The following is a 20,443-nucleotide window of genomic DNA, read 5'->3' as shown; positions in this document are numbered from 1 at the left end:
TATTTCATGTAACAGCAAACCCTCTTGCTCCAGAACGAGCCATGTAACTTCCATTGAATGTTGTCCTGCCCTGTCTTCCATCTTGGTGCACATGAACATCAGTCTACCACCACTCCCTGTTGCAGCTCATATGGATCAATCACCACCTACATTTTTCTCTCCTGGCAATCACTGCAGGACAGGGGGTAATAATAATCATAATAGTGAAAGAACTCAAGCTTGTCTCAGGCACAACAACAACATTAATATTCAGCACATACAAGGATATAACGTGATGCAGACAAATGTCTTTTCTGCAAATGTAAAATAGCATGTAACATTACAAAGTTGAAGTATGTAACATTACATCCCAATGAGATACAATGGAAATATTCTGTATTATCTCTCTCAGAATGAGTATAAAAAAGAAGGTAATTGTTGAAGGAGGTTATTCACTGCCAAGTTATAGATAAAAAGCACAGCTGTTATAACAAAAGTGGATGCTGAGCAGCACTTCTGACACACCTCATAGACTTCAGGGAATGTTATACAAGATGAGAATTTTTGTAACACACAATTTCAATTCAATGTTATAGCACTATACTGGGTCCAGACCAGATCTGGAAGAACTTACAATATTATCGTACCAGATGTTAAATATTGTGCAACAGACTCTACCAGATCTCACTAGGAACTCCTGGTTACTTCCTATGATCTTGCCACTATGTAAGAAGATAAAAGCTGGTGATGAGGTGTTCCAGCTCTGCCACAATACATCAGTTGCAGGTATGGCTGTCAACTAATAATCAAACATCTTGTCTCAATGAATTAACACATCTTGTCTCACTCGGGGCATCTGCCTGCCTCGCGAACCAAACACCTGTCGTCCTGCCAGCTGCTGCCACTCTCCTCGGTTGCCGATGCCCAACATTTGAGAGATGTGTCCGGTGGCTGCTGTGGATAGTGACTTTTTTTGCTCGGCTGCTGATGGACAGAGTTTCCAGAGACCCAGTCATCACCAGCAGCTGTTACATGTTGAGCCATGCTCCCCTCCACTGCTGAAGCCTGTCATCCAGAAAACTGTGTCCTCCCTCTGGCAGCCGCCACTGGTTTAGCCATGCTTCCTTCGGCTGTCACTTCCCTATATCCCACAGGTTTCATCGTCCTCAAGGCTATCACTAGCAGTTTGTCCACCTTCAGTCAAAACCAGGCAATGTGATCCCACACACATCGCCTCATCTGCGGCCACTGTCCTGTGCGACCGGCACTGTACAGACACAGCTGGTAAAGTGGTTGTTCCAGCAACCCCAGCATCTTCATCAGGCAGCTTACATCTGGACGTGGCTGCTGCTGTGTCCTCCTGGCTGAGCCAGTCAACATCATCGTGACTCCAGCACTCATGTTTGTCAAGTCAACCTCATGGCAGCTGCAGACATCTGATCAATGTCCCAATGGTCCATCTGCTTTTGGCTGAGCCCACTAGTGTCCCAGCTGATGTCCCACTGGCCTATTGGCATCTGGCCACGCCACCAGTGTCTCAATGTACGCCTTGCTGCTGTGCTGACATCCTGTTAGTACCTTCACATCTCCAGCAGCCACTGATGGCTGAGCTCCTTGCTCCCACTGGCTGCTACTGACCCTTCAAATACTTACATGGCTCCCAGGCATTACTGTGTTTCAGGTGGTAGCTGTTAGTCGAGCTAGTCTCCCATTGGTCGCTGATGGCCTGCCAATGCTGTCTCTCTGTTTCCCGCGTCACAGGACGCCGTTCAGTCCATTCTAGCATTCTTCTGTGTCTCTTCGGCACTTCCACACCCAGCACCTGTCGTCCACCTTGTGAAGTAAATTGTGTTTCCAGCACATGCTTCTTTTCTGGATGCATAGGTGTCATGCTATTCTTATTTTCAGTGGTGCTTGTTATTGGTGTTGCCCCTGACATGCTTCTCTGTTTATCATAGCATGTACTGTTTTGCATATTTTTTTGCAAGCCCTTGTTACTAGATGGCTGTCGCCATCACCATCAATCTAGCCTTCACTTCCTGCAGGAACTAACAATCTTCTGGCCCATCCTTTCCTTATCCCATTTTGGTGCTCCTAATGCCCAGTTTGCCTAGGTTCGCGTCTCTGACTTCTTCTCTCCTTCTTTCTCTTTCATTTTGGCCAAGATGGCTCTGCTATCTCGGCCCTGCCATCTCCTCCTAAGGAGGTGGGCTATTGTAGCTGGCCATTAAACAGGCCACTACAACCACCAACATTACCTCACATCCTGTGGGTTGTCTCATAACTGAGCCACACGTATTTCCCTGTTAGAAGCACTAGTTTCACGCTAAACTGCGCACACACAGCCTATAGTGGCACTGCGATTGCGAAACAACTTTTTCATCCAGTACACACTGTCTGTAGTACCACTGCGATCAATCACATAATTATGCAAATATCAACCTGCCTGCCTTTATAACTCACAATGAGGCCACTACCAGGCAGTAGATTCTCCAGCTCTGGGCAATTATGCTCGCCACTTTTGGACCATCAGTCAGATTTTCACCATCTGTCTCACTGGCTCATCCATATCATGGGCCACTGCTGGTCAAGTTGTTACTTCCATCAGTCCCCAAGAGCTGATGACATCGTTGCCAGCTCACTAGCTCCTAAGACTGCACACTCCATTGGTATCCTGACGTCTCAGGTGATACCGTTGGTTAAGAGTTACCTCCCAGCTGCCACCACTACCTTCACAGGGCTGTCAGCTCCACTGCACCCCAGTTTGTCACTGCTGATTGAGAGCTGCCTCACCAGAGACTGCCAGTACCTGTCACGGCCTTGATGGCTCTTTGGGCTATAGACACTGTTTGTCTCACTAGGTGCCTGCACACCTCTCTTGCCACAGCATCAATTGCCCTCATCAGGCCGCTCACACAGTTAGTCTCACTGCAACACCAATCACCAGGCAGCTGCTGTGCCTTGCCGAGCATCACCAGGCATCAGCTGTGCACACATCAGAGCATTACATTGTGTTTGTAACAGTTCCGGTAAACCCTTCAGTCTGTGATACCAGATGTTAACCACCGTGCAATAAACTCTTGCAAATGTTACTGGGAATTGCTGTTTACTTCCTGTATCCTTGTCACCTTGCAAGGACATAAAAGGAGGGAGTAAACCAACTGTCCTTTTCAAACAAGTGATCCTGGCAATTGCTCTCTCTGATTTACACAATAAAAAAATTAAATCTGGATAATAAAATGTATTGTTAAAAAGTGTACTTACTATGACTCTCTATCAAACATAACAAAGTGAACAAATTAAAACTGTATGGCACAATGAGTATTTAAACTTCTGGCGTACAAAATATGTGTCCAGTGTCTGTTTGGTTATTCCATATGCACCTGCGATGAATACAATATAACGAAAACTAACATATAAAATGCGACATACTGTATCCTCTTTCTCATTTCTGTTATAATGCTCTATTTAACTGAACCAATTCTTGCTGTGTCAAATTGTGTAACTGTTTCCTTTTAATAGGTCCCACTTTTTTTTTAGTATATTTCAGTCTTTCAGTTATCATTTTCCACTCTGCCTCTTTTAGATCATTCTGAAATATACAATATGGTTGGTCTTACTATGGTACTTCATTGTCTAAAATTAAATAACACTGATTTTATTTTGTACATGCTGCTCTGACAGAGTTGAGAAGCTTATCCACATTTTGTGCATATGTGGTTTATTGCATGATACCTACTAACGATAGAGCTATCTATTCAGGGAAATTGAGAAGAATGCCTATCAGATTTTGGTCAACAAATCTCGTTTTGATAACTGTGATCCTCAATCCTGCTACTTTAGCTGCTACGTAGTTGAGAGAGAAGAGTAGGCAAATAGCTTCTTTCACACTAAATGCATTCTCTTTCAGAGCACACATTCTATCACCTCTGTGGTCTGACTGTATTCACTCACTGTCCAATGCCTTGTTTGTATGGCTATCCATCACTTAACGTCTCATGTCAATAGAGACTATTTGTCTCTATTCATTACAGTGTTTGCTCACAAACTGAAAAACACATTTCTATCAAACTGCAGAATACAATTAAGATGCCTAATATGAGCAGGCAAAACATGTTTCATTAAGAAACCACCCCACAATGACAAAAATGATTTTTGCAGAGCCAGCTAGTTGTTAAAATATGTCCCACAGTGTATAGAAAAGCAAGAAAATTATGACAAAATACAGAATTAATAAAAAATGGTTACAAGTGCAATGGCTTCTCATACTTCTGCATTATCTGTTAGGAAGCAGCATTCACAATGGTAAACAATTGAGAAATGAGCCTTCATACTGCTGCTGAGTGAACTCACTGAGCCTCACTCAAAGCACTCAACTTTAATTTCCTAACACCCTCACTTCAACTGTGAAGTTAATAATATGTAAATGTGACTGGAAAGTCAATATGTTGTTACAGAACATACAGAGTATTTATAATGCTTCTAAGACAAATTTTTACCTGTTCAGGTGTTCTTTCAAAAAGCCGCCGCAGCTGTTCCTTCCTTCGCCGTTCGTGGTCTGCATCAAACACGTAAACTTTTGCTTCTGCACTTGAACTGGCCCGCACCTGAATGAGTGGTATAGGTAAGAACATATAAATCTGTTAACTCTACAGAAGAAACAATTATAATTTCAAAATGAAGAATCATGAACAATGAACATACCCTGGTAAGAATTGCACAGACTTCATAGTAGCGCTCTTTTAGATCTTCAACACTTCTATCACCAAAGCGAGTGCGATCCCATCGGTCTTTCATCACAATAAACCTTAAATCAAATCGCCTACATAAATCAAACAGGTGGTCAGTTTCCTGGCGGCTCCATGATTCACTATGTAAATAATGTAGGTACTCTGAATCCGTGTACGTTGGAACAGGAACTTTCTAGAAAAGGAAATACTAAAGAAATTCACAGTAAATCAGAAAGTGCATGACTTTTGTATAAAACAACAGAGCAATGGTCAAGTTATAAGGTAGAATGAAGCTGTAGCTCAGAGATGATGTGAAGGCTATCATGAGGCATTGTGCTAGATTAAAGGTGTGTGCTGGACTAGCTCAGAAATGATGTGAAGGCTATCATGAGGCATTGTGCTAGATTAAAGGTGTGTGCTGGACTAGGGACTTTAGCCTTTGTCATTATCACTCTTACCAAATGAACCATCCAAGCACATTTCACAACTAGTTCAGAGCATTAATCTCACAGTTCCTCTCTTGTGCTCTTCCAAAAAGCTACCACATGAGGCCACAATCGAGGACTGAATCACAATAGGCATCATCATATTTTTATGTCAAGAAGTACTGTCTATGGTACCCACTCAAATCAATTAAATTAGTTCACTAACATAGTTGTCACAATCTTATTAATCTAATACAACTTGACATGTGACCCAGACCAGGTTTTGGACACTTATTTACTGTTTATTGGGAACTATCACCTTAAGAAGTGGGACTATCTGAACACATATCCAGGACCAACGTAAACTTCCACTGTCACTGGTTTTACACACAAATCATAAGTGACATTGAAAGTTTGAGTCATACTTGGAGGCATGTTTGGATGGCCTACCAGGTGAAAGGACTGCTTGCAATAGGCATTCTTCTTATCCCTGCCTTGAAGCTTCAAGTTGCAAACAGGTACACCTAAATGACAGATGATATGTAGCAGTAAGGCAACCAACATTTGATCATGGTTTTAGGGGAGATGACCAACAACTGAACAAGATTTTAAGTGAGGTTTAAGGGAGATTTAGTGTTAGTCGTAATAAACTTCCACTACACAACTATGTCAAATTATCTTGGAATGGGTGACAATGGAGATAAAAAAAAAAATCCTGCCATATTTTGTTTACTTTGACTCTACATGTCATATGGTATCATATTCTGGAGTATCTCGGTAAACCGAGAGAAAGCTTTTAAAGTGCAAAAGCATGTAATTAGACTCACTTGTGGTATACATTAAGAAATGACTGTAACACTCAAGTGTTTAAAACATGTTTCTTATTTTATATTTTCTAACATGTACCTTCTAGATGCCTACACTATGTCATTCTTTCTCCACTCCTCGCATTCCCTTGGGTCAAACCGTCTTCTTTCTGTAGCAGCCAAAAACAGATCATGTCTGTCATGTAAACCAGTCCTACCTGTTACCGAATAAGACTCGATAGCTGAGCAATTTTGCTGGATCATCACCCGAAAGTGCTGTAGTAGGAATTATTAAAATAAATAGCCAGACACTTCTTTTTAAGTTCAGAAGTTTACCAGTCTTTTATCAAGTCTTTAAGATCCTACCAGTGATGACCAGGTCACTTACAGTCTCTAATGTTTACAGACAGGTAGTTATTTTGGACATACGCAGAGCATAATAGTTCTTATTTCTTCAAAACTAAAATTTCACACAATACAGATGGAGTGAACAGTTCGCTTTACTTTGGCTATAACTAACACTGGAAGTTATGACCAGGTGAAATCTCTAACTAACAATATCTTTTAAACTAATTAGGTTTTGATTATTAGAAACAAAGGGGAAAAACAGCCTCTTTAATTTAGAAGTGGTCTTTCTTTCTGAATTTACCTGTTAACTCATAAGATTTTCCCTATGACTAAATGTACAAAATTTTATAACTGCAGTAACTTTTGATGGCCATTATTTCTGATGAAACTAACTAGCTCATTGCAATCAGGCCAACAAAATGAATGATCTGAATAATAAAGTTTTGTGGGGTGAGTTTGTTTCTACCATTCTGATGGTTTAACTATATGTGCTTAATGTAGGAACTTTAACATTGTAATTTTGGAAAGAAAATTAGCAAGTATTTCATACATACCTTAATACATGAAAACAGGAGAGCATGCAAAGCAGGACAGAGCTCTCTCACATGTCAATAACCATACTGATACTCACACAAAACTTTTCGAGATGAGTCATTCAGGGAACTTGAAAATGGTTTAAATGGCTCTGAGCACTATGGGACTTAACATCTGAGGTCATCAGTACCCTAGAACTTAGAACTACTTAAACTTAACTAACCTAAGGACATCACACACATCCATGACCCCAGTCACGTGGTTCCAGACTGAAGCGCCTGGAACCGCTCGGCCACAGCGGCCAGCCAGGGAACTTGAACTACCAATAGTAGTTCATGAGATTAATACTTGCAACAGTGATTATTGTCAAAATACATGGGAGAAATTGGTGGTCAGTAATGAAGCTGGCAGGATTATGAAAATATTGCTATTATACAGGAAATCCTGGGAAATATGGGAGAGCTGCTCACCTTACATCCCAGGTAAAACCTCTAGAAGAATAGACATTGGAGCACAGCGTAACACTATCAATGACAACTTCAGAAAGCACTGCTTTCCTCTACAGTGTGTGTCCGCTGCTCTGAATGTAACTTCTAATGTTACTGGAAGAGATCTCTTTGTCATATGTTTAGTGGGCTTATGAATGACTGCACACCAATACACTCATGTGTTTCGTATTTGGCCATTCCTTAATATTGCATGTATGGAGATATGTGGATTGGATTTGATTGTGGCAGGTTGGGGTTGGGTGGGGATGGGTCCTTACTGTATTGATTAGCAGCTATTTGTTGACTCTGTTGGTTTCTTCTGTGGGGGGACAGTTGAATGCCAGCATTTATTGTATCCAATAAAACTAGAATACACTATTGCGTACATTCACGACAAAGCTGCCTTGCTGGAAGCAACTACAACTGTTTTTCATGAAATTTGTTCTCTTTCTGTTACACAGGTCAGTGTAAGGTGCACAAGATCTAGGTTATTTATAGGTTATTTCGCTGGTGGGCTTAATACTTTGAGTACTTTCAAGGGATTTTTTTGGGGGTGGGGAATGTAATATTCAGACTAAAAACAGAGCCCATTCTATGGATACTGACATGATAAGAGTCCAGAAATAAGGATCACTTCTCTCTCAACTTAAGTCATGTTGCTCAAATGAAATAGTATTAATAGGAATACAACAAAACTGTTTCCACATAGAAAATTGAAAATATATTTGGCAAACGAATCAGGCCAAGACTATTGAAAGTTCTTGAAATTTTATGAGCAACAAGAAATACAGGGTACAAATTTAATCAACAAAAAACCCAACTTACTCATAGTAGCACTATTATTTTCAATGACATTATTAAAGCAAATTAATACCAAGTGCTGATAAAATTTTACAAATTCAAATTTTTCACTTGCAACACCAATACACATAATCCAATCTCAAACATGTTTTCTAGAGCATTAACAAATTTGTTTTGATTGAAACAACAAAACCAAATTTGTTTCCCTATCAAGAGGCTTAGATAGAGAAACTTGAAAACAAAATCTGAATAAAATGTACAGGTGTGTGACCAAAGTAGCTTAACTTTATAGTACAGAACACTTACAGATTATAAATCAAGCTTGTGTACTCAATCAGTGTAGAACAAATGATAATCTTTTATTTATTTGAAAGATTATGTAAACTGTTCAACCTGGTTGTCTGAGAAGGTGTCTGGGATTTGATTGAAAGGGAGTAGAGAATGAAAAGAATTTGGGTTATGAAACAGCTTTACAGTAAATTAAAACAAAACAACAAAAATAAAGGCAGCCTGTCTGAAAGTGCATCTGTGAAATCAAACTTTGCTTGTGGGTAACATTCAACACCACGTTTCTTCAACTCCCACACTGTATTATGCTCAAATCTCACTTGGCATACTGTCCCACTCTTCAACAGTGGTCAGTGGTCCCCCTAGGATCATTCAGTGTGTTATGAGGGTACCTGGTACGTTGCACAGAAAGTTTAAATGAGTCCCAAGCACATTCAATCGGGTTCAGTTCAGAAATTTCACAGCTCATTCCATTTAGCTGAATCCTGCTTTCTGAAGGACGATGTTTATGAGGTGTGCACAGTATGCTCAAGAATTATCATCATGGGTAGATGGACAGCAGGGTGGAGGATTCTGTCTAGCTAATACACAGCCCTCAAACGATCTTTCATAGGAAAGAGAGGTGTCTGACATCAGTAAATGATACCAGGCCAAAACATGACTGAACCCATAGGACTGCATGCCTGAGATGTACTTTGGTACATCATTGCTTTCATACACATCTACAACAACTGTCAGGTATCAGACAAATCCCACATTGTTCAAAAAGATTTTGGGCTTGCAACCGGTCATCATAAACTTCATTGCACGATATTTCGGCTGGACAACTGCCAGCCATCTTCAGGTGAGCCGAACGAGGACTGACGAAGACGTTCTCCTCTCCAGCTTATGTAGTGCACTGATAGGACTGCCGCACATGCATTGCAGTTGCGGGGACAGATGGGCCACACTGCCCAGAGACAGCGCCCTCGCTGGTGAAACTGCAGTACTCAGCTGCCATCGGTACTGTCGCTGGCTGCAGCTATCGAAGTCTTCTGGCGTCTTTGTCTCGAGCAAATTTCGGAGATGATGGGATTCCATGCGTTATTCAATTGGTAACCACTGTCAAGGTTCATTACATTTCCTGCAATGCGTATTTCAACAGATTCTTTGATAATGGAGTCCCAAAAAGTTGTTGCTGTGGCCAAAATCGAAGTTTTGTCGTACTCCATTAAATGACCGTTAGAAATATAATGTTCCGCAACTGCAGACTTACTTGGCTACAGTAGGTGAGTGCAACATTGATGTTCTGTACAACACTCTTCCACTGTACGCATTGTCTTTCCTATATAGGCCATACCACATTGACACGGTATTTTGTAAATTCCCGCCTTCCGCAGTAACAAATCATCCTTCACCGATCCCAGCAAATCCTAAATCTTAGAAGGCAGGCAAAAACCCACTTTCACATGAAAATTATTAAGAATCCTCACTATCTTGAAGGAGATATTTCCAACGAAGGGAAGAAAAGCTAGGGACTTGGCTGGCACATTCTCCTCTTTATCCATTTCCAGTTCCTGGCTCTAGTTGAGAAGGCCCTGTTAATTTGGCGGGTCGAGTACCCATTGTCTCTGAACACTGTCCTCAAATGTGCAAGTTCCTTAGGCAAATTCTCTGTATCCGACACCGTATGTGTCCTGTGCACAAGGGTTTTAAGTACACTCATGGTCTGGGATGGGTGATGGCAACTTGAAGAATGCAAATACAAATCAGTGTGAGTGGGTTTACGATAGACAGAATGTCCCACTGTGCCGTCACTCTTCCATTTAACCAAAACACCCAGGAATGGAAGGCAGCCATCTTTCTCTAGTTCCTCCATAAAACGGTTAGCCACCAGAGGAGACAGAGGGCTGCCCATGGCGACACCATCAGACTGTTCAAAATATTCCTGGTTAAACATAAAATAAGTTGAGGAAAGAGCATGTCGAAACAAAGCAGTAATGTCTGATTCAAACTGTTGACCAATTAGAATCAAAGAATCTGCAAGAGGTACTTTTGTGAAAAGGGATACTACATCAAAACTCACTAGAAGATCTGAACCACTTACGTGGAGAGCCGCCAGTCTGTTGATAAAATCAGCAGAGTTCCGTATATGAAGCTAGATGTTTGGCTAAATCATATGTGGGTGCATCAATATTACTCACTATAGGCCATAAAGGCAGACCTTCTTTATGCACTTTAGGAAGACCATACAGTCTCGGTGGTACGCTGCCATGTGGTCTTAACTGCTTGATGGTCTCTGGAGCTAGCAAGGAAGAGTTCAAAAGTGCACACATCTTCCGTTGCACACGTGCTGTTGGGTCTTGATCAATTCTCCGATACATATTATCACTAAGTAGACTACACATCTTCTCCAAATACAACCTTTGAGGTAACAAAACGGTAGAATTACCTTTACCAGCCTTAAGCACCACTATTTCCAGATATTCTCAAAGGTTCTGTAGTGCAGCCCTTTCTTCAGCGGTTATATTACTGCATTGGGGAGGAGCTTTCAGAAGAACCCAACCAGTTTCCCATCTTATTTCTTCAGTAACGTCCATAGGAAGGTGAAGTACAGCTTGTTCAACACCACTTACGAAACTTATAAGAGGTACTGCACTTGGTGTAGGTGCAAAATTAAGACCTTTGCCCAAAACTGACAGTGTCGCACCGTCTAAAATCTTCTCCGTGAAATTAACCACGGAACATCGTGCAGTTATTTCCAGTGGCATCAGCTGTTGTGGCACGAAGCAATCAAATTTCGACATCTGCCGGGAACTAGCAGCCTTATATACCCAGTCGAACTTGGCTGAAGTCACTCCATCCACCCAGTCCCATGATATAGGAGAAAGAAGTGCTGCAATCTTCAAGTGTATATCATGTATGAAACTTGGATGCACCACTATACCCCAGAGACAAAACAACACTCAAAGCAGTGGGAACATTTTGATTCACTGCCACCAAAGAAAGCAAAGACATTTCCTTTGGCGGGAAAGGTCATGGCATCAGTGTTCTGGGATGCGAAGGGGATTCTGTTTGTAGATTATCTCCCCACTTGGCAAACAGTTACTGGAGAATACTATGCTAACCTCCTGGACAAATTGCAACAAAAGATCGCGAAAAAAGGCCAGGTTTAGCAAGGAAGAATGTCATCTTCCATCAAGACAATGCGCGCCTGCACAAATGTGCCGTCGCCATGACAAAATTACATGAACTGAGGTAGGAATTGTTGCCACAGCTGCCTTATCCACCTGATATGGCTCCGTCAGACATCCATCTCTACCCAAAACTGAAAATTTTTCTTGCTGGACAAAGATTCACTTCAAACGAATAATTGATAGCCGGAGTTGACAAACTCATTTTTGAGATGGGATCAAGGCACTGGAACACTGTTGGATCAAGTGCATTAATCTACAAGGAGACTACATTGCAAAATGAAAAAGTTTCTGTGATGTAATACTTTTTTCCTATTCTGTTCTACGAATTTTTCAAACCACCCTCGTAAGATTCAGAATTGTGGGATCTGAAGCCCAACTTGTGGCTCTCTACAGACGCATGGTAGCAGCAAAGTGCTGGATCTTGGCTGCATTGGCAGTAGTTTTTGCAAAAAAGCTCTGCCACCATCTGAGTGATACCTCCAGCTGTTGTTTGGAGACACCCTTGTTTCAGAACTGCTGCCATCAGTATAAGATTGTGTTTACCGGAAATCCTCCAGATGGCTTCCCATACTGTTGTAAAACAAGTGGAACGATTGATAAAGTCCACGAACACTTGCCATATCCTTTTCTTGCTCTCCTTAATTATTTAGAGCAATGGCTTTTGTGACCTGAAAGGCCAAGTGGTTGTCGGGCAGCATTTAAGACATTGGAGAGCCACACGGTTGCCCTAAATTGCTGAATGGCACTCGCCTGTCCACCAAGGTACAGGTTACCAACTGAAGACCTTGGAATTGATAGATCAGTGGCATGATGGATCACTCGTATGATGTGGTCTACACATTCCTGGATGCTACAGTGTTTAAACACAGCCAGCTGACTGAACAGTGTCCTGTTAGCTTTGCTGGTGGCTTCTCCTCAGGTGAATGTGGAGTGGGAAATGGTCACTAGATTGTAGATCATTGAAGAGAGTCTGTGAGGGCTGGAGAGCAGAAAGAAAGGTTGATGCCTGAGAATGACCCAGTAGCAGTACAGGAATGATAAGAGTACCCATGCTGAAGACGCACAGGTCATGAGGTATCACGAGGCTCTTCAAAACCTGACCCTGAGGGCAAGTAGAGGTTGAGTCACACAAGACATGACAAAAAATGGTCACGGGAGTTTTCCACAAGATCTAGAAGAGCCTCAGAGGCTACTGCATCTTGCAGAGGTAGACACAGTGAGCAAACAGTGACCCTCTGACACACATGAATTTCAACAGCAACTCCTTGCACGTCAGTAGCCAGAGGGAGAGCAGAGGAGTGATGTGTATTATCGACAAACACAGCAACCCCTTCCTCGGTTCTGTTCCCAGTCACATCATCTTTTCAGTGAAGGCTATAACCCTATAGCACAGGGGTGTCAGTGGCTTTTTAAAAGTGTTTCTTGTAAACACAGGCACAGGGGGTATCCTGTGTTAGCAGTTTCAGTTCCTCTACATGTGTCCTGACCCCACTAATTTCCCACTGTAATGTAGGAGCCATCTATCACAGATGATGTACTTTCGGCCTGTGTTTCCACCAGGGAGGGGAGCCCATAATTGGTGGGGGCGATGATTGCCCCTGTCCCACATCATGGTTCATTAGCTGTACCCATCAGCAGAGACATTCAACAGGATGACATCGACATTATTGGACTGTTTACTTCATGACTCCATCAGTGGTGGGCTTGGCTTTTGATTTTTTGCATTGGGTAGGTTCCAGAGCTACAATCACAGTAGTGGTAGCAGCAGTTCTGGATGGTGGACCAGACTGAACCTTTGGGGGAGCAGGAAGCTCTGCAACATTAGTGACCACAGATTTTTCTGATAATTTGGAAGGAAGTGTAGGCTGTGAAGTAACTGCAGCAGCACAAGTACACTGACAAACACAGGTACTAGTGCTAACACTAGCTACCTCTGTTTGTGTAGCAACATTGGGTTTCTGTACTGGCTGTTTAACAACTGAAGCAAAGGAGATACAGAATGTCGGGGGCTGCATGTTCTTATAAATATTCTTGGCCTTACCATAGGATATCCATCTTGTTGTTTTAATTTCCTTCTGTTCTTCAAGGAAGACACAGTAGTCCCTACTCCAGACATGGGGAGAGCCAGAGCAATTCACACACTTTGGAGAACATGAACATCTGGCTCCTTCGTGGGCAGCCTTACCACATTTGCCACAACTGGCTTTTCCCTTACATCAAGAGTGGTATGCCCAAAGAGCTGGCATTTAAAACAGAGTATTGGGTTATATATCAAGAGCTCAGATGGAAACCCTGTTCTAACCAAAGAAGGGAAAACAGAAAGATGGAAGGAGTATATAGAGAGGGTCTATACAAGGGCGATGTACTTGAGGACAATATTATAGAAATGGAAGAGAATGTAGATGAAGATGAAATGGGAGATACGATACTGCGTGAAGAGTTTGACAGAGCACTGAAAGACCTGAGCTGAAACAAGGCCCCGGGAGTAGACAACATTCCATTAGAACTACTGACGACCTTGGGAGAGCCAGTCCTGACAAAACTCTTCCATCTGGTGAGGAAGATGAATGAGACAGGTGAAGTACCCTCAGACTTCAAGAAGAATATAATAATTCCAATCCCAAAGAAAACAGGTGTTGACAGATGTGAAAATTACCGAACTATCAGTTTAATAAGTCACAGCTGCAAAATACTAACACGAATTCTTTACAGACGAATGGAAAAATTGGTAGAAGCTGACATCGGGGAAGATCAGTTTGGATTCCGTAGAAATATTGGAACACGTGAGCCAATACTGACCTTACGACTTATCTTAGAAGAAAGATTAAGGAAAGGCAAACCTACGTTTCTAGCATTTGTAGACTTAGAGAAAGCTTTTGACAATGTTGACTGGATTACTCTCTTTCAAATTCTAAAGGTGGCAGGGGTAAAATACAGGGAGCGAAAGGCTATTTACAATTTGTACAGAAACCAAATGGCAGTTATAAGAGTCGAGGGACATGAAAGGGAAGCAGTGGTTGGGAAGGGAGCGAGACAGGGTTGTAGCCTCTCCCTAATGCTATTCAATCTGTATATTGAGCATGCAGTAAAGGAAACAAAAGAAAAATTCGGAGTAGGTATTAAAATCCATGGAGAAGAAATAAAAACTTTGAGGTTTGCCGATGACATTGTAATTCTGTCAGAGACAGCAAAGGACTTGGAAGAGCAGTTGAACGGAATGGACATTGTCTTGAAAGGAGGATATAAGATAAACATCAACAAAAGCAAAACGAGGATAATGGAATGTAGTCGAATTAAGTCGGGTGATGCTGAGGGAATTAGATTAGGAAGTGAGACACTTAAAGTAGTAAAGGAGTTTTGCTATTTGGGGAGCAAAATAACTGATGATAGTTGTAGTAGAGAAGATATAAAATGTAGACTGGCAATGGCAAGGAAAGCGTTTTTGAAGAAGAGAAATTTGTTAACATCGAGTATAGATTTAAGTGTCAGAAAGTCGATTCTGAAAGTATTTGTATGGAGTGTAGCCATGTATGGAAGTGAAACATGGACGATAAATAGTTTGGACAGGAAGAGAATAGAAGCTTTTGAAATGTGGTGCTACAGAAGAATGCTGAAGATTAGATGGGTAGACCACAAAACTAATGAGAAGGTATTGAATAGAATTGGGGAGAAGAGGAGTTTGTGGCACAACTTGACAAGAAGAAGGGACCGGTTAGTAGGACATGTTCTGAGGCATCAAGGGATCACAAATTAAGCACTGGAGGGCAGCGTGGAGGGTAAAAATCGTAGAGGGAGACCAAGAGATGAATACACTAAGCAGATTCAGAAGGATGTAGGTTGCAGTAGGTACTGGGAGATGAAGAAACTTGCACAGGATAGGGTAGCATGGAGAGCTGCATCAAACCATTCTCAGGACTGAAGACCACAACAACAACAATATACTGGGTTGGGAACATAGTGTTGCACGGTTAAGCAAAGAAAACCCGCCTTATTCTGCACATCTACAATGCCTTTTGGGCCCATTAAACTTCCAGCTCTTCTTTGGGGATGTCCACAAAGTCTCTGTGTGTCACAACATCTTTACTGTAGTTCAATGTGGTGCAGAGGTGGCAGACAAAAGTTTGAAGGATCCACCCTGGTCCCATGAGCAACTATGGAGATAAAAGTCCACCTAGACGGAGCCCCATGTGGTTAGGTAGGCCCCATACAACTGAGGTGTGGCAGGCAGTTTCCACAGAGGTTGTTCATTAACAACTATTCCATGTCGACAGCCGTGCATCTCATCAGTGCGCACAGCACCACCTTGAGACTGAGGGATTTTTTTTTATAGAGGTTTTTACCATCCTCACAATCCGGGCCGTCAAGCCAAGATCCTTGACACACAATGCTCCACTGCCGGGCCATACATGGTTGTCGAAACATGCCCACAACTTATGGTAACAGAGGACTGAAGGCGTGTACCAGTCCCCAGTTCAGGAACCACAGGGTCGTCAAGTCTGTCCTTAGCAAATGAATACCAAGGCTTTGAGGGCTGTACTTATGTAATCAAAGCAAAGTTTCTGATGTAGTTTTTCAGAACAAATATTTTGGAGTCACATGTTCCTTCGTTATGTAGATGTTCTCAAACTATAGCAGGGAAGATAGTGCTTGAAAATATTTGATTATTTCAAACTGTAGGTTTCACAACACAACCCAATGATGATGTCATTATCTTTTCATTATTGGTCATATGTATTACTATATTTTACAGTTGAGTAACTCACTGCCCATTGTTTGAAGAATTTGCAATGCATTAAGAATGCAAATTGCTATTAATAATCTGACGGAAGCAGAAACTGACAGTCAGAATTCATCATAATTGTACAAAGCATTTATAAATGACATACATACCTTCCTTGTGAATCTGTGTATCTATTAGACAACACTGGATAGAAGTCCCTACAGCAGTTCCTGAGATGGATATACAGACAGATGCAAGTGACTTCAGTTTTTACATAAAAAAGAGATGTTACAAAACCTACAGATTTTATGTTGTATATCAACAATGGAGGTCAAGAATGCAAATTTCATATCATTCTAGTTGGTAGATTTTGAATTATAAAGGGAAAATATTAAATTTCATGGGCACTCTATAAGTAAGAGAATTACTCATGAGTGTCCACAGGTGTTGTGTTATAAGGAAACATCATCACTCGCAACTTCCAAGTGAAGCAACCAATTATTTTAGGCATTGTAAATTTTGTGTTTTATTGCTATGCAAACTTACTGCATTATAAATTAAATGACAGAAGTTACTGGAGTTTACATGAGATATTGTAACACCAAATTCATATTAATATAGTATGAAACTATGTCAGAAAGCATAATTGTTAAGCAAATTCTCGATCATGGCATAAAATTTTCTTATTTTCCGTGGAGTGTCTGATCACACTCATAGTGTTTTAGGAAAACTGAGTAGCTTTAGCTTTTGAGTGAGATTGGTATAGTTTGCTTAATTTCACTGATCAGATGAGCCTCTCCAAAGGAAAAGCAATCAGATGAAACTGACTATCTGATTTTGGTAAGATGTTTCACATTTGATTTTACAAATTGGGTTGCTCTCCTTCAGCCCACTGTATGAGAGTATAATATTGTATGCTGTGAATGCTAAGCACTGACTGGCATGTGCTTGAAAGAATGATGGTACTATAAAGTTGACACAGGCCATCACTCAAGTTACAGTGAAGTCATTGAAGATTTAGATACAGAGTAGTCAGTCAGTAAGTCTATCTGTGGTTGTGAGCTGAGGTGACAAATGTGTCTTTTGTCTCGGTGTTTTGGATGTTGGTTCTGAGTGATCAGACTTAGAATTTGCAAAAATTTTGTGCAACTGGTACAGTGCATATTGTGTGCTGTGTAAAACTGTTATTTTGGACATCCACAAATTGAAGCGAGGCTTTTGCTACCTATATGAATGATTTGGAGGCAACTGCTTCCATGAACTTTGTTTTGTTATAATGCCAATAAATTGACAGACAGAAAAGCCATGCGGCAAGTAGGATACCGATAACAAACTCTATTTCATGGAAAGCAAACTATCATCTGGACAATAATGGTCATCACAGAGTGCACCAACTGAATATGAACAATGTACACTAGTTGGAAACGCTGTGCTGCTGGTTAAATAAGAGTGTGAAGGTTCTGTGACTCTATTTTACACAAGAGTTTTCAGAATACACCAACACTATTTCTAAAGTTTTCATACGAGAATTTAAACTACTCAATTTCAAGGTTTCAAAGTTTTCAGTGTTCATTAAGCTGAAGATGCCAACCGAGAACTATAACTTCAAGATTAGCTGTCTGACAGCAGTTTCTTTTAACCTTTTCTTGAGCTAATTAGAGGTAATACTGAATTGGTACATAATGTAAAATGGAGGATCTGTTACAAATCATTAACATTTTTATTACTGACATATTTATTCTTATTAAATAATTACATTTTACCCTGTAGCAAATGATTGTCAAATTGTGTATTTGGTGAATACAATGATACAGGTTTACTAAAATTACTGTTGATTTTTGAAGACCCTGTACATCATGGTTAATTGGTTCTCATTGATGTGAAGATATGCCAGGAATGACATGGTGTTCAGATTCCTCATTAAACTGTTAGGTCCCCTTTCTCTGGTAACATTACAGGGGTCGGTTAAGGGCACACAAATAACTGAAATGGCGTCCAATTAAGGGACTCCCACCTAATAATGCCATACAAATTTACTTTACTTTTGGTACAGTCAAACAGCTGGTCCCACAAATACTCAAGAGAAGAATTTAGTGATCCAAGCAAGAACAGTCTTGCATGTTAGTATAAGCCTAATATTACTATGGCATTTAGGATTGAGGGTATAGTAGTTCCTGTTGTGTACAACTTTGTACACAACAGTAAGAGAGCTGGGCTACAGTGTAATATAGCAAATTTTGTCAGAAGAAACAGGAGATTTACTTAACTTTTATTTCTCTAGGCATCCAAAGACTTAACACAAATATTGCAGCAAGAATCACCGTCCAGCTATCTCAGTGTCACCAAGGATAAACACAAACAAAGGTGATGTTGCATAGTGGTTCCAAGTGCAAGTAGGTCAAACAGCTGCTGCTGGTTGTCCTATATTGTGGTGGCAGAGGATGGTTATAGGAGAGAGCTGCTGGAGGTTGGCTCAGCAGATGCACACCACTGGGTCCACAAGATCCCGCACAACCGCTATTGATGTCAGACAGAAACTTGCCGCTCTAGTATCAACTTGATATGCCGTGAGGTGGTATTGATATGTGATGCCACAATTCCACCTGGATCTGTGGCTGCCAACTTGTAGATGGAAACTTCAAAAAATCAAACCCTTGTACTATAAATGAAGAGCAGCTAGTGAGTTTTATGATGCTGATGCCTTTTCAGCATGGATCGTTGAGAGGAAGAACCTGACAGCTATTACAACAAAGAAAGAGTATAGACTGGCAGATTCATTTCAGTACAGAGAAGGAGATGTATGAAAAACTTCCTTCTTAGATGCAAAGGTGTCAAGATGCTGAGATTCAATATGGTGACATAGACCACTCACCGAATAGAAGAAGCACTGAGTTATTGACAGGCACACATAAAAGATGAAGGAGGGAACTTTATCCAAGACCTTTTCTATCCCTCCAACCTAAATGATATCATGGTCCATCCCTCGGCTTCTCCCACTCCCAATTGCTCGCCATAGGAAACATATTCCTGTGGAAGACCAGGTGCAAGACCTGCCCAATCCACCCACTCAGCACTTCCTATCCCAATCCTGTCATTGGTTATTGTGAGGGTTCAGCTAGTTTTTTTATTACCTTGTCACTGGTCTTAAACTCCAAGAAGTCTGTGAACCACCAACTCGTTAAACTCTACTTATGTCAGTCAAAGAATTCGACTTGTATCCAAAACCAGAACAACAACAATTCTGATTTGTATGAATGCTTTTATTGTGACTTTTATTATAACCTGAACATCAGTTAGGTACATCTCCTATGAAACAACTCCAAGCTTACAAAGCAAGAAAAACAAGAGTATATACATCAGCAATTACATTATTATCTTCTGGAAGACCTTCTCCTTCCTGAATCTTCCCACAAAATAATTAAATTTTTAACCTCTGTACAATTTTTCTAGATGAACAGATCTTTTGTTAAAAACATTTGTTCCTTTACATATCCCCTCCAATCAACAAAATTATTTAATTTCAAACACTTTGGCCACAAAACTTCTGGGAAATCTCATATAATCTCGTACCCTAACACCTGCCGCACCCTTATAAATGAACAAGCGTCTGACTAATTACCAGTTTCCACCTACAGTAATCCAATGTGAAAGTAACTTTTAATTAATCATGTTATACTCTATAAATTTCACTCTGGCCAATGTCTTTCTTCTTCCTTTTTAGACTAATCAAAAGTCTGTAATGCAGTATATACAAAATCATGTATAACCATAAGTGGCATCACCAAATGAATCAGGTAAATCATCAATGCGACAATTAGAAACAAGTAGTCCTTTTTGTCCACTGTACAGTAGTAGTTCCACAATATATCAGAAGACATGTTACCTAATTTGGTACTGAAAGTTTCACTCATACCATTCCCTTGCAAAGCGTATTCAAATTAAAATTAGCTTCCCATAGAAAAGATACTAACCATTTCCCAGCGTTCGAGAAGGAGTGAGACAACCATTCATAAATTACAAAATTTTACAGACTTGAAAGTGGCACAAAAATTTATCTTTCCTGATGACCCATCAGTAGGTTTAGCCTAATATTCTAGATTACATGGCCACTTCACAACCTCCATAGATAAGAGACCATGGAAAGGTTA

The 20,443-nt window shown here is 40.8% G+C and overlaps 1 protein-coding gene across 1 annotated transcript in view; it reads right to left on the bottom strand.

The window, feature by feature from the left end:
* LOC126191048 (DNA methyltransferase 1-associated protein 1) overlaps positions 1-20,443 on the bottom strand; it is a 127,192-nt gene that overhangs the window by 14,349 nt on the left and 92,400 nt on the right. The window contains exons 4-5 of the mRNA XM_049931760.1: positions 4,684-4,902; positions 4,479-4,586 (exon numbers count right to left, since the gene is read on the bottom strand). Coding sequence (XP_049787717.1) covers positions 4,479-4,586; positions 4,684-4,902 — 327 coding nt within the window. The remainder of the gene's footprint in view (positions 1-4,478; positions 4,587-4,683; positions 4,903-20,443) is intronic.

This window comes from Schistocerca cancellata, chromosome 6 (assembly GCF_023864275.1).
Source record: "Schistocerca cancellata isolate TAMUIC-IGC-003103 chromosome 6, iqSchCanc2.1, whole genome shotgun sequence".
NCBI lineage: Eukaryota > Metazoa > Arthropoda > Insecta > Orthoptera > Acrididae > Schistocerca > Schistocerca cancellata.
Note: the sequence above shows the minus strand (reverse complement) of the source record. Positions and strands in the feature narration are given on the sequence as shown.